This window comes from Ziziphus jujuba, chromosome 3, assembly GCF_031755915.1.
Source record: "Ziziphus jujuba cultivar Dongzao chromosome 3, ASM3175591v1".
Taxonomy (NCBI): domain Eukaryota; kingdom Viridiplantae; phylum Streptophyta; class Magnoliopsida; order Rosales; family Rhamnaceae; genus Ziziphus; species Ziziphus jujuba.
The window spans coordinates 6478367-6493830 of NC_083381.1; the positions used below are offsets into that span (position 1 = coordinate 6478367).

Below are 15464 nucleotides of genomic sequence, written 5' to 3' on the forward strand. Positions count from 1 at the left end.
CAGTGGTGAGGAAGATGATCATTAATTATTAAGAAAACTCAGTTTTCTTGAGTTTAAATGTAAATGTCTTTGTTAATTGAGAAAGGGCCACTAATTGATTAAAAAATAAAAAAACATTTAGAAAGGAAGGGCCAAAGGGTGAGACATTATTTGAACGGAAAAAAAAATTAAAAAAAAAAATGCATGAGCCACATTAATACATCCTAGCTTGCATAGATGATTTATTTTATTAATCCAATTTTTATGTCAGTACAATATACTAAACACTTTATTTATTTTTTTTCATAAAACACAACCATATAATAAAAATAAATAACAGTTTAATTTCAATTGAATTTAACTTTATAAAAAGATTAAAAAAAATACAAATAAAAAATAAAATATAGTAAATCATTTTTAGTTATTTGTGTTTGTTTATCCTTGTTAAAATTGAGGGAATTTGTAATTATTATTTTTCACTTTTATTTTAAATAAATAAACTAAATTATTTTTAACAAAGCTAGATAGTAATTAAAATCCAATGGTCATTGTTATTTCCTTATATTTGAACCAAAATGGGACAAACTCGAAGGAGGAAATCTATAACTATTAACAATAAAAGGAAAACAAAATAGAACACACAGAAATTTACTCTAGTGAAAGTAGTTTTGAAATTTTGAAGCATATGCTATGATATTTAAAAATAAAAAAATAAAAAAAATAAAAAGCATACGCTTAAGGAGGAAACTTCCTCTTAAGAGCATCCTAACGAATTTTTAAAAAATAAAGAACATTTTTTATATAATAAAGAGCATTTTTAAACATAAAAAATGAAAATTTTAAAATCTCTCCAATAATATTTTTTGTATCACATTATTTATTTTTATTTTTCAATGAATATTTATTATTATGTGTATTTCCTTTTTTTGTTTTTTTTTTAACAATAAATAGTAATTAAAAATATATTAATGTAATATAATAGTTTTAGAATTTGATAAATATTAAATAATATCAATATAACATTAGATATAAAAAAATATTTATGTTGGAAAGTCAAATTCATTTTGTATTTTAAAAAATTAAAATATAAAGTAAATAGAAATTTATTTTTAAAAATTAATTTTTTAAAATAAAAAATATATAATAGATAAAAAATCTTTTGGAGATGTTCAAAACATTGCCATTCAGGAACTTGCTGTTAATATTGTGGAGTCTTAAAAGGGCAAATTGACCACATTAATAAATTAAATTCCAAAACATTTACCTGCATCGAGCCCCACAAAACCCATTTCTTATGCGTGTGTATATATATAATAATATATATAGGGGTTTAAAACTTCAAGAAACCTCGTTAAATAAGGTAGTAGATAAACTTGTCCTAGTCGACTTGCAACTTCAAATCTGTCTCACTTTTTAACATAGCTATGTTTTTAAATTAGGTAAAGCTTTTCCAGCTTGACTTTTGCTTGAAAATGTAGAAATTAAAGCGTAATCAATTAAATATTGTTTTATCAATTAGTTTATAAATATATTTTCACTAAAAAAAAATTAAATTAAAAAAATACTATTTGAATTCACAAATAAAATTTATTATTCCACAGAATCAATTTAATTGATTATCATTAAAATTTTAATTTTTTATATTAAATTTTGTTTTAAAAATAAAATAAATATTAAATATAATCAATTAACAGTGATCACATCAACAATCTTACATATGATTATCCTATTAATAATGATCATGTGATAAATACTAAAACTCAATTACTTATTAACATTTAAAAAAAGGAAAATTGATTTTTAAAGAGTCTAGGGTGGTATTCTTGTTGCGTTTCGAGCATACCCCAGAAAATCTTGAATGATTTTGACAGAAAGTTTTCTTTTACTGTGCTTCCAAAACAAAATTAAGGAACTGTCACTGTCCAAGCCCTATTATTTTTTGAATACCTAATTAATATGATTAAATATCCTAATAATTTGTTATGCTTCATTCATATTTTATTTGGGGGCGGTGATCGATGCTGATATGATGGAATCATGCTAGAATTCAGTCAAGCCCAGTATTCAAATGAGCTCTTTGGGTTCTTATATTAGAAAAGAGAAAAGTACATACATTTTCACTTGGTATTTATTTGATATTAATCATCTGTCATTAATTTAATAGATGACGGTTTATTATTTGATATAAAATATGCAGTTGTTTGCTCAGAACAAATTTCTCTTTTCTTGTTTTGCTAATCCGTCAAACATGTCTTTGCACTATAGAAGAAAATGATCAATCTAAATAGGCTCACTAAATGAAAATCTAAATTTCTAGATGTTTTTTTTTAAAATGCAAACTAACCTTCAATTTAAGAATTTGATTAAAACGGATACCCAAATCCTGTAATGCACTTGGCCTAATGTTCATACAAAGTATACCAGTATTGAATTCATCAAAAAAGTATACCAGTTTTGATCATATGCTTGTAGAAATTTTACTATGAAAATAAGAGGGGAATTGTTGGGCTCTTACCCATATTTGAAGTTTAGAATTCATTAGGGCAGAAGAAAAGGAAAAAAAAAAAATATATATATATATATATATATATATACACACATATAAATAAAGCCTTATTTTTCATTATTTGATTATTATAAGATAACAAAATGTTTGTATTCTAAATGTTTTTGTTTTTATGAAAACATGTAAAAAACTCATGCTTATTTTCGATTGATTGGTAGAATATAAAATCTTCTTCCTAATCAGTTTTTATTTACCACTTTAATTAAAGTGTCTACTTGGCCCATCTTCACCTGTAAATACAGCATCTACGTCACAGCACTCTCTTAGCTGTTTAACTTATATTCAATAAATAATTCATGCCACAAAATGAGACAGCCGCTGCAAATATGCATAAAATTTTCCCACTCTTTATATTCTCTATTTGGCATCTGAATTTACCAAGGAAAGAAACAAATTAAAAATTTTAAAAATAAAAATAAAAATCCTTGTTGAGTCAGTTTTGTATGTTTTTTATCAGAATAGGGTGTTGCCACATGTCTATTTTTGGTTGGATTTAAACACATTGTTTGAACAGGCTTAGTATTCTATTCAAAGAGGGTCCTCAATTTCATAAAAACCTATCGTTTATCAAGTTTGAATTGGAGAGAAAAGTTTAGAGAGAATTCTAAGTTTTCACATAAGGCATTTTACCATTAATGGAAATATGTTGAGCTCAACTGATTTTGGATCATAGATTTCATCTTTATTTTATCTTTTAGCTTTTAAAACTAATTCGCACATCTTTATTTTATTTTTCACTTGCTGTTTCACAATGAATCTCTTAGTCTAGACTTTCTTACTTAGAAAGGAGCTCTTTGGTTTCCCATATATCTCAAATACCCCAAAACATTTTGCCTTAATCAATTTGATTTATATTTCAGGATTTGTTGCAACAAGCGTGAACCAGCAAAACCTTTGCAAAAAATACCTTGAAGATGGATTCGTTTGTGTCCTTGTGAGGAGTAGTAGCTACAATGGTTTGGACTTAGGGCCACTATATCCAATTTCAAAATGTCAATCACCCATATTCTAGGTCGCTAGGAATGTCAATAACATTCATTACACTATGCCCCTATCATCTAGTAGTTCAAGACATCTCTCTTTCAAAGCGGCAGCGGAGATTCGATTTCCCCTGGAGGTAGGGTACTATGAAAGAAAGTTGATTATGGACTGTCAATAAGCATGAGGAATATCCAGAAAGGCATTTAGGAAATCGATCTGATTCTATTTCTGTTCGATCCGTTTGAAGAAAGGAAGGATCCCAAAGAATTGATATTTCTTTTAGTTGTTGAATCTCTCAAGTTAGGATTATCTGCATGACTGTATGATTAATCTCTAATGTAGTGAACTTTTATATTAAAGATGGTGACTAGCATCCATAATTTTTTCCATGTAGGATATACATGTAAAAAGCTCTGTGCCTGATTTTGTCAACATTTTACTTTCTTGCATTTTAGTTTTACTTGCTTTGCTATAGGAGGACAAAGTCCCTATTATCTGTTTATATTTCTGTATTTGAAAGTCGCTATTATCTGTTTATATTTCTGTATTTTTATTTTCTAACTGTGAGAGGACTGAAATTTCTTGTTTGCACGACTGAATCCTTAATAGTTGAATTATAAAACTAATAATTTGTAGTCTGGGTGTATGACAATTATATGAAATAAATTTTGATTTAAATTTCTACAGATTCCTTATTTCTCATCATATTAAAAAAAAAAAAAAAAAAAAAAAAAAAAAAAAAAAAACTGGAAGAACCTATTCAGCTCCTCTACTAGTCTTTTCCAATTTTTTAATCCGAATTTTCATGAATAATGAATTATATTTTTATTTTCTTTAACAATTTTTTTTTCTTCAAATTTTTTTTTTAAAAAAAACATATAATGAAATCTCCAATACTTTATTGTCTGTTTTTTTTTTTTTTAATTTATTTATTCTTTTAAGAAAAGGACATAGGCTAAAGACGCTACGTTCGGCACGAGGTGCCTATAAAGGCGAAGGCTTTCAGTTTTCATCGTGTGGTTGAAACACCATTATAAAGAAAATAAAATTGTAATAACCAAATTAAAAATTAAAAATTAAAAATTAAAAAAAAATTAAAAAAAATTAAAAAAAGATATACTTTATTAAATTTTATGTCTAAATTGTGTATTCATTAGTATTTCAATTTCTTTTGTGTTTCTCTTAGAAATTTTTCCAAATTCCTACCACAGAATAATAATTAACCCAATGTTTATCTTCCAGCCTATGATGGAACTACATCTTAGTTAAGATTCCATTTCTCATCCAAATCAACAATACTTTCCTCCTACTTTGTTTAACATTGGACTCTACAATTTTGAATCTTTAACAATTGTCAGGCTGAACTATAGCTCAAGTGAATCGCGACATTACACAAGACTGATAGACGCTAACAAGAATAATCAAAATTTATCTGCTAATATTCGTTCGTGCATTTTGCTTCACAATAAACAATATCAATCTACCTACTTGTACAAGTATAAGAAAACCAGGCAAATATAGATACATCTTTCTATCCTGTTCTTATAAATCAATATACATTACTTATAACAAACAAAAATGATAAATATCTTACCAAAAAAATGACAAATAATCAGTTTCTTTTCTTTTCCTTTTCCCACTTTTGAGAATATGATTTGCTTTGTAACTGCTGTAATCATAGAAAAAAAAAAAAAAAATTACCTTTTGCAGTTTTATTATGTATTTGGGAATATGCCCATACATCAAAATAAGAATCTGGTCTTTAAATGAATTCTCCCCAAGATTGCAGCAACCTGCAGCATATTGACATGGTTAGCAATAGAATATGTCACAACTCAAGCCATAAAACAGGGCTCCATTGTCTCAATTTACTTAGGAGTTTAAATCTGCAGGAACATTTTAATTGAGGCTGGAGGCATATTGGAGCAATTTGTACTGCGGTAAAAAGTGAAGGAAATAGATAAATGAAGACCAAAAATGAAACAATAACATTCTCTATGAGTTATTGAGTATATAAAATGAAGAATGGACCTTTGTTGGACTACCACCATCCTAAAAGTTTAAGCTATCCGGAGGTGGGTCGTCAACCGGAGGTGGGTCGTCAATTTCATATTCATATTATCTTAACCCTCCTAAAGTGTAGGCTCAACCATCTTTTGGACTCAAATTGAATTATCTTAACAACTTCAAGTTATTCGGAATTGGCTCACAGTCATCTAATTACTTGTATACCTATTCAAAACCAGTGGGCAAACCAGGGAGAATGCCAAGGAGTATAAGGTTAGGAAGAAAGAAGAGGCTCAGCGAGAATTAGAGGCTAAGAGGTAGCTAAAAGACAGGTACCAGTAATTAATAGCATGATTTTTACAGATCAGAAGTACATAAATATACTATATCCCACAAGCACACCTGATCACCATGTATGACCATTTCTTGAATATCAAGCCCTTGTTGGTTTAGGTTATTTTTTCATCATATTTAGTACCGATAAAGAGTTGTTTGCAATGTGTTCTTTGGGCCTTTGGCCCCTTTTAACCAATACAAAAAATGCTTAATTATGTTCCAAAAATGTAATTAACCGGGAAAAAAAAAAAATTCATACTTACTGTAGACTATCAGGCTCACTTGGGAGCAAAGGAATTTGATTTCACTTAGCCAGATGCTTCTAGTGCATGCCACAAGCACTTGATGAACTCACTGGAGATTTAAAAAAATAATAACAGTAATAAGTTAAAAAATAAATAAATAAATAAACCATATTGAAGCCAATAAGCTTAACAACATGAATGAGAAGAAAACTCTCTACCAATCAACAATCTACAGCAGTGAAGATGGAAAAACTGCAACTTCGAAATGCAACATGGTTACCTTTACGAGTTGTTTACTATGCATGAGAACTATAAATCAGACATTATTAATGTGAATAATGGAGCAGGCCATAAACAACAACAACAATAATATTGCTTAAAATGAAAATTTTATAATAAAAATTGCTTGTAATGATTGAAAGTTATTGTCATATATAGCATATAGAATGTAACTACTGTATATGCACATGTAAAAGAATTCAAATCTTTAGCCCTTCAGGTCATGCTTTCTCGTCCAAATCCAAAGGGCCGAAGCTTTTGGACAAAATTTTGGCCTTTGTGGTGTTTCAATCTAGGCTTTTTGGGCTTTGGACAGGTTTGATAAAGAGAATCTTTGGCCCAGACCTAGCTGCACATGTCTTCATGCTAGGGCAAAGCTTTTCGACCCTCCTAATTGTTGGAGACTATCAAGACAAATTCACACCCCTGATGGCCAGTTACAGGAAGCAAGCTTGCAAAATAAAGACTCCAAAAAGGGTAGAAGTACGATGTTAAGACTCCAAAAAGGGAAGAAGTAGGATGAGCAACCATATTGAGAGACAGAAACCACCACTAGCTTAAATCAAAAATACCAAAGGGAAGTATGTGAGACAGTGAGAGATCACAATATACCATACCACAAAATTACGACATCCTTCTGTGGTAGAATAAAGATAAATGGTATTATTGGTAGTTGACACAGATAATATCCAAGACAAGAGTACTCTATTTATTATAAATAAATAAAATAAAATAAAAAGAAGAAGAAGAAGAAGAAGAAAAAGAGGATCACTATTTTAAAGAAAGATGCTCTCTAGAATAAAGAGTGTTATTAAAGATGTTCTGACATAAAATTGAAATGCTAAAACAGTATCAACTAAAAAGAAAAGAGAGACTAGAGGCCTAATGTGGTAACCAAAAACCACTACCAATTGCATGTTCAAAGGAAATGTGTTACAAAACCTTAGACATCAGCCGCGTGGATCTTCTGGGAGGGTCTTTTCGGGTGATACGTGTCATACTTCTTAAAATCTTTGGATCAGGTCTAACATAGAGACTTTGATGTTCACCTTCCATATGTTTCCTTTTCCTATGAAGTTCTTCTTTAATATCCAAATTGTCAGAGCTGAAGCAAGTCTTATCAAATGTATTGGAAAATTGCGAGCATCTGAAAGAAGCAAATGATTTATGAGCTGAGATAACCAAGACACTTGAGAGAGAGAAAGAGAGAGATAGAGAGAGAGATTCACTCAGAAGAGAGATTACTCTGAACTTTCCCTCCCATTTACAGTGTTGCTCCTCTCCTGTAATGATATTATGTTAACACAACACCGAAATCACCAACATGATCAATTTAAAATTAGCATGTACTACAATATGAATGTATATGCTACTAAAGTTTGATCATAAACCTAGAACTCGTTAGCCAATATTTACTAAATAATTCCAAGAGGTTCCAGATATATCTAGGTATAAGATAGTAAAGACAAGAAACAAACCCAAGAAAGATACTCAAAGATGGGGAAGAACTAAAAATAACAAAATAAAAAAAAAATAAATAAAATCTGAAACAGAAAACCAAAGAAAACATTGCTCAAAAAAATTTCTAATGTTCATAAGTACATCTGCCAGCTTAGTTAAGAGAAGTGAAGTAAATTTGTAATTGCGAACAGAAAATATTGCAATTTATAAAGTTTCTTAGCAAGATGCCAAAACTAGTAGATAAAATAACAGTACAAAATTAACAAGCAGTATTAAAACAATCAACATGCCAAAGATCCATCTAGAAAAAATGATATTTTTTCTGGCTTCACTCAATACACACCATCATTTCTTTTTATTTTCTTCACCTGCTCAATCATCTTTTCTACTTTACCAAATTTGAAGTATATTGGTCTGAAATTGCATCACCATATAATTAGTAACCTTGTAGGTTTTCTTTTTTTCTTCAGATACATAAAATCTTTGCAAAGGAAAAGATAGCCATTGTCAATCTAGAATGGAGTCAAAATCTAAGCCACAAATTGTAATATCAAACCTAAATGAATTAATTCATCAAAAACAAGGCATACCCATTCCTCAGCAGATGATGCCAAATGGTTCTCATAAGCATCAGGATTCAGGTCACTTAAGTTAGCTAGATCACCCTTTTCTGTTTCTGTATTGTGGTTTGCATCAACCAAACCCAGGAACCCACCATTTTCAAAAGGTGAACATGGTGCATCTTTAAGGCAACTTGCAACTTCTGATGACTGCATCTCTACAGAACCACTAACTGAGCATCCAGGATTTACAACAGCAGTGTCCACAAGACTACAGACATTCTGCAAAGTTGAATTCTGACACTCAGCAAGGTTGGAATTTTCATACTCCAATGCAGGACTTAATGAACCATCTGATATTGAGTTGACGATAGAATCACAGACTAACTTAATGTGAGGAGGGTCGATAACATCTGAATGAACAACTGCCATAACCCCATCTTTAGCACAAGATTCAGCAACAGAAATAATTTGGTTCTCAGCAGTGGAATTGGGATTAAATGACTTGAGGCTACGATCTTCCTTTAACTGCTCAGAAACATTGATAGACATGCTATATGGTAGAATTGCAGATGAAATTAAACTTCTATCACCCTCCTCTGGTTGATCAAAGGTAGCAAGGTCCATGTGATCACTTATTTTTATTTTTGAACTCGAGGAAGATCTGGTATGTACATGTCCCTCCTTGATTTGACCAGCACTTATATCACATAAAAAGGAACGTTCCAATTCTTTATCTCCATCCCCACATCCAAGGTCCTCATGAAGACGTTGACATTTGTTACTTTGTACGTTCTCACATATGTGAACTTCATTTTGGAATCTCTTAGTCCAGTCAGATGGGCTTGAATTCAGATCAACATAAAGATTGATACCCTCCTCTGATCTGACATAAAACTCAAAAGAAGAGGAAGGAACTTTTCGGGAACTTTCTATGGGGGAAGCAAAAGCAGCTTCTACAGGACATGAACCAATATCTATTTCTCTAATTTGGGGCATATTTTCTACTAAGCCATCTTTTTGTAAGGTCAATTTCTCACCAGATCCTTTTTTTAGGACCTCTCTGTAATTCAAACCATTCCCATTGCACTGACAGTGAGACATCTTCCTGGAATTATGCATTGAACCATTTCTTCCTTCCTGTAAGTAGAGATGCAGACAAATCCCATGAGTACATGTTTTAAACTCTTGCAATGTAATAAATAGAAGGAAAAGGACCTAAAAAGAAAAAGACCAACATGTAACAGACTCCTTTTGAAAACAACAGACAACAACAAGCCAGACTTAAAAGTATCCACATCTTTTATCATTTTCAATATGCTATTTGAAAAGTTTCACTTAGTCATGACAGACTTGATATTTTTCTGCAACCAGGTGAAGGTAGAAAAAAGAAGCAATCATATAAAAATAAGAAGCTGAAAAGTATACTAATACACAGGAGGAATGTTTTAGTTAACACTTGTAATTCTCTAACCTCAACTATATATATATATATATATATATATATAAATATGATAAGAATCAAACCTTATCATAAGTCTTAGATTCTAGGCAACAGCCAAATTCATTGGATTTAACAGTCTGAGTGTTCCTTTGGATTTCTCTTTCTCTGGAACTCAGGATATATCCATAGCTACCTGCAACATAAGCATCCAAGCAATTTTCACAAGCATTTGTACATCATTTTCATGAAAAGTGAGGAAAACTGAACCAAAATATTATTATAGATATGTTCATAAAATTTGAAGTAGGAATTTTTAGGCAATTAGCAACTAGTTAAAACCTTTACTGGTATCTGCCATGGAGTTTAACTGTGCTCCAAACTGCAGTTGTGTTATTGAAGCAGGAAGTGAATCCTTGTTAACTCCACCCACCCTTTCTCCGGACGATGTTGATTTTGAATTCTTCTGCAAGTTTGTCAAATATTATTACATAGGCTTTGTAGTTTGACAGACGCTCAACTTCATCAATAAAGATGTGTAATCAGAAACATATATAAGAAAAAAGTACAGAGAGGAAGGAAAGAAAACAATAAATGAGTACATATAAATGCAAAGTCTTGTTTTGATGTTTAGCAGGCAGAACAATTTGCCCACACTTATGAGAGAAAAAACAAAATACAAAAAAAACTTTAAAACATGAAATAAGTTAGGCAAACGGATGTGCATGAAAATACTTCAGCACTTCACTAATTCTAGAAACAAAAATGATATAACATTTAAAAATAAAATATAGTAAAGACATATCTCATTCTCTACTATGCAATCTTTTCTTCTTCTTTTTTAACAAAGTATAATTTTCAAATTCTACACCAAACACATTTTTCTGATCATTTTCGAATCACCAGAAAAAAATTGTTTTTGAACTTAACCAAACAAATAAAAACTGTAATCAAATAGTGAAGTGAACGAAAAAAGGGCTTAGTTCCCTTTTATTCTTCTCCATATGGGGAAAAAAAAAAGGCACTAATATTTTCATCTGCACCACCATTAGCATCCAAGAAGAAGTTCAATATGACTTATACAGGAGAGAGAGAGAGAGAGAGAGAGAGATTAGGTAAATTAACAATAAAAACAGAGACACTGATCCATCAGATTAAGACCCATTCAAGCTATTTACCAACCTTATTTAGTCAAGAGACTAGGTAAATTAAAAATAAAAACACAGACACTGATTCACCAGAGTAAGACCCATTCAAGCTATCTACCAACCTTATTTAGTCAAATTTGAGCTCCTGTTCCAAGTATCTAACAAGAAAAACTTTAAGTAACATTGAGTTTAGCAAGGTTAGACCCCATCTTCTTGATTTTGCTATTCTTCTAAGGACTCTTCTTAATTACTCTCTTTTAGAACTCCTTCTAGTTCTCTTAATTAACCAAAAAAGTTGTCAAACAAGATGATTAAAGCTATTAAAACATAAAAGCTTGTAATTTTGTAAACTGGGGCAAGCCCGATAAGGATAATAGAGATATCCAGAATTTATGTTTAATAGAAGGGGTCCAAACCTCAGAAAGACAAGGTAGATTTGTAGAAGTGGAGGTCCAAGCTCAAAAAATAAGTTTTGCAACCTCAAATTTTGGACAAATCTGTAGAAGGGGTCCAAACCTCTGAAAGGTAAGGCAGATTTGAAGAAATGGAGGCCCAAGCTCAAAAAAGAACTTACACAACCACAAAAAAAATCTGGAGAAATCATTTAGTTCCTTTGAACAAAGATAAGGTTTCTGAGAGGAACTCAGGCCGAGATAAGCGGCTTCATAACAATTTCATTATTTACTCCTTTAAATTAGAAGGAGTTCCCAAAAGCTGACAGCTTAGATGCTACTTAAATTTATTCCCAAATTAACTAACCTCTCAAATGTTGAATACAATATGCTCAAAAAAAAATTAAAATAAAAACCTAATTATACGGATCCACCTCTCTAAAACACTTGAAAATAGGCGGAAAAGACAATAGTGTCCATTATTTGTTATTCACTTTAGTTCAAAAAAATTAAAACAAGAAAAATTCCCTGCAAAAGTACCTCTAAGAAGGCAACTAGTGACTTTGCCAAATCCGAATGTGATTTATTAGCAGGCAAACCATAAATCTTGCACATACTTTGAAGCTCTTTTCTTGAAAGATTCTGATAGAAACCCTCCTTTTCCTTAGTTGCCATCATCTGAAAACCGTTTAAACTAAAATGAAAACAGGACACATGAAAGGTAAGGTTTATGATGATTAAGTATTTTGTTAGCACCATTATCTTGCAGGTTAATCCAACAACGAACTTCGGTTCTATTCAATAGCACCTCAATGCGTGAAGATATTTTATTAACAATCATTAATATTTTATAGACTTTAGGGTAAATTATGGCATCATTTCACATTACAATAATCAATAAATTGTTAGCCACATAACAAGTCCCATAAGAAGGGTAAATTTTATGATTTAGAATAACATAAACGTTTTTTTTTTTTTTTAATGCATTACACAAACTTCTAAATAACAATACTTAGAATATGGTAGATCGTAAATTGTTGATCAGCATTAAATTGCTCAAATAACCAAAAAAAGAATTAGCAAACTCATCTAAGAATTATAATCTTTTTAATCTCCATTTCTTTAGTCACTATATTTTTTTAACCAGTTAAATTTGTTTAGATATTCATATATATTTTATCTCCAGGCACGAAATGTGACTTTCAGTTTGGCTGCAAAGAAAGGACGCAAAAAATAAAAATATGCTTTAGGGGGAAAAAAACAAAACAAAAAAAACAAAAAAAAAGAACCCACCTTCTAAATTCGTAAAAGTCCCATAGCTATTTTCCTTTTGGGTCTATTTTCCAATATTATTTCAAATTTCTGGTCAAGAACATCAGCAAAAACCAAAAAATCACACTTCAATTTACTCTTCTTTCCTTATTTTAAACTAAACACTACTACCCCTCAGTTTTCTACCTCAGAAAGCACCACTAAGCAAACAAAAAGAAAAAAAACTCCGAATTTCGTCTTCGGAGCTGATTCGACCTGTAGAAAATTCAAAAATCTGACCTGCTCTTCACCCCCAACACACTTGTTAAGACTTGAAGTCGTTTACATGGAAAAAAATGAAGTCAAAAGAGTCTTGAGTAGGCGATGCGAGAGCGTACCTGATCGGAAACTTTCCAGGAAAAAAAAATAGCCGAGAAAATGCGGGAAAATGTGGGGAAATTTCCTTTCGTTTTTACTTGTAATAGAAGTCGGCTATTTTCCTTTTTCTCGAGGAAGCAGCTTTGAAAATCTGGTTTTTGTTTTTTCGCCTAGTTCACACTTACTCGCTTTGGCCTTTGTGCTTGAAAAGGTTAGTTTTGTAAATACTAAGCCACTTGAGGATATTTTAATTATATAGATTTATAATATACCGTAATTCATGACATTGTTAGATATGCATCTTTCCAATGTTAAGATGCCACGTGCATAAAGGCTGGGCTAAGGTGGAGCCCATGTAAGGTTTATTGGCGTATGGTTATTGTGAACTATGACTTAAGTTATAGAGCTTGAAGCATGGGATTGGTCCAGATCTAATTTGGTGATTAGGATTGGATTTTTTTATTTTTTTATTCTAAATTGTTATCTTTGAAAATTTAAATCTTGTCCATATTGCACAATCATTGAACTTAAGCTTAGAATTAAATGTCAATGGGCCATATTCGTCAGTAAAGGTGTCTAAAATTTAATGATTTAAAAATAAAAATAAAAAAAAATTCAAATATTCAATATGAGCTTATATGACAAAAGCAAGATGTAATGCAAATAGACACAAAAAATAAATAAATAAATAAATAAAGTCGGGTTTGCTTGACAACATTATTATATTATATTTATTTATTTTATTCTTTTTTTTTTTGGGCTTTTTTCCCATTAAAAAAATGGAAATCAAAGTTGTTATTAAAATTTAATGTTAAGAATTAGGAGTTTACTGCTATTTTAATCTTTAGTATTTTTATTAAAATTTTGACTCTAAATAAATTATAGGCTAATTACAAAAGTCTCTTTTTTAGGTTTGCTTTTAGTTCTTCTCCTAAAATTTTAGCCATAATAAAATCATCATTAAAATATTACATGATTACATAATATCAAATTGCCCCTATTTTTTAATATAACCTATTTAAGATCCACATTCATATGCTTATATGAGTGTTTCATGTCCTTATTTCGATTATTTTCATGCATTATATGTGCCTTTTAAATGTTTAAATGCTGATACTGAACAAATTAATCATAAGACAAATATTTTCTAGATAAGAAAATTATTACCTATCTAATTTTTCAATCTCACATACTGGTAGTTTAGAATTTGCTAAGGATAATGAATTTTATTATTAAGTAGGATTGACAAATGAAATAGGTTTTGGGGGCTTGGAGACATCCTCTATAAACCTATAGCTTTTAAAATAATCAGTTTTAGTTATGTTATTAAAAAAAAAAAAATCAATTGTAAAAATAAATGAGTTAATTGTTTGATAAACATATATTTCAAAATTGAAAATTGAAGCATTTAGTAAATAATAATTTTTCTAACCTCTACCAAAAAAATATAACGGCAACAACTCAATATAAATACTAAATATTCAAATAAAAATACAAATCTCCAAAACTAAAATAAACCGAGTATAAAAGCACATAACTAATTCAAACACACAATTAAAGTCGAAAGTCACAGCCATTACAAAGCAAAACCTCAATTGAAACCCAATAGAAGTTAGTTTGTTCTTCTAGCTCAAGACTGTAGCTTTCCTCTAGCAAACATCAAAAGCTACCAACCACTATAAAAACTACCAAAAGGGCATAGATAAAGATGAGTTGAATATAAGACCTAGTAAGTGAGGTTTTAGACGACCCCAAAGTACCATCTATAAAATAATAACTAGATAAATAAATATAAGAATAATGCAAAGCTAAGAAATTTTCATATTTTCATAAACCATATGAATGAAACTTTTCATAAATAATAATATCTTGTAAAGAAACCATAGAATATTTTAAAACTATATCCAGAAGGAAGCCACCAACACATGTATAAAATTGATCTATACATGTGTGTTGGGCAGGTGATTAAGTTAACCAGAGATACTTGACAACAAACTCCAACTCCTATCTCCATCATCTCCAAACCAGGCCAATGAGAAAGAATCCATTTAACCGCCTCCAATGGCTAGACATCTTCATGCCAAACTGGAGAAAGAAATCAATCACTGTATCATAATTCATATTAAATATCCCTGCGTCCAGTACTTGTGGAACCATACCAAACTAGAGGCCAACTCTGGTTGGATAAACTCTAAGCCGAAACCAGTGAACCAATAAAGAGTAAACCGTAGAAATAAAACAGTAAAAATTGATTTATGAAAGAATGAAAATAGGGGTGTCACATAATGACTAAAAAGAACACTGTTTATGATTGTCACCTTAAAGATATTGTATGATTTTTTTAATATTATTAAATGCTTATTTAACACAATAATTTTTTTACTCATCATAATTATTTTTGAGGAAAAGGTTATTTATTGTCAAATTCAAAATAGAAAAA

At 30.3% G+C, this 15464-nt stretch overlaps 1 protein-coding gene across 11 annotated transcripts; it reads right to left on the reverse strand.

The window, feature by feature from the left end:
* Positions 1-4928: 4928 nt before the first annotated feature.
* On the reverse strand, positions 4929-13209 carry LOC107434871 (uncharacterized). 11 transcript variants are annotated; one of them, XM_025067685.3, is made up of 11 exons: positions 13045-13208; positions 12854-12946; positions 12689-12757; positions 11936-12073; positions 10198-10321; positions 9942-10051; positions 8445-9554; positions 7639-7676; positions 7336-7540; positions 6133-6223; positions 4929-5319 (listed from the first exon to the last, which is right to left on the reverse strand). In XM_025067685.3, exons 4-10 carry the CDS (start codon positions 12071-12073, stop codon positions 6221-6223), a joined length of 1728 nt encoding a protein of 575 aa, XP_024923453.3. In that variant the 5' UTR covers positions 12689-12757; positions 12854-12946; positions 13045-13208; the 3' UTR covers positions 4929-5319; positions 6133-6220. The 11 variants fall into 11 exon arrangements, with proteins under 11 accessions (XP_024923453.3, XP_015901858.3, XP_048333652.2 ...); XM_016046372.4 differs by lacking the exon at positions 12854-12946; XM_048477695.2 differs by lacking the exons at positions 12689-12757; positions 12854-12946 and having other exon boundaries at positions 10204-10321; positions 13045-13209.
* Between the last annotated feature and the right edge of the window lie 2255 nt (positions 13210-15464).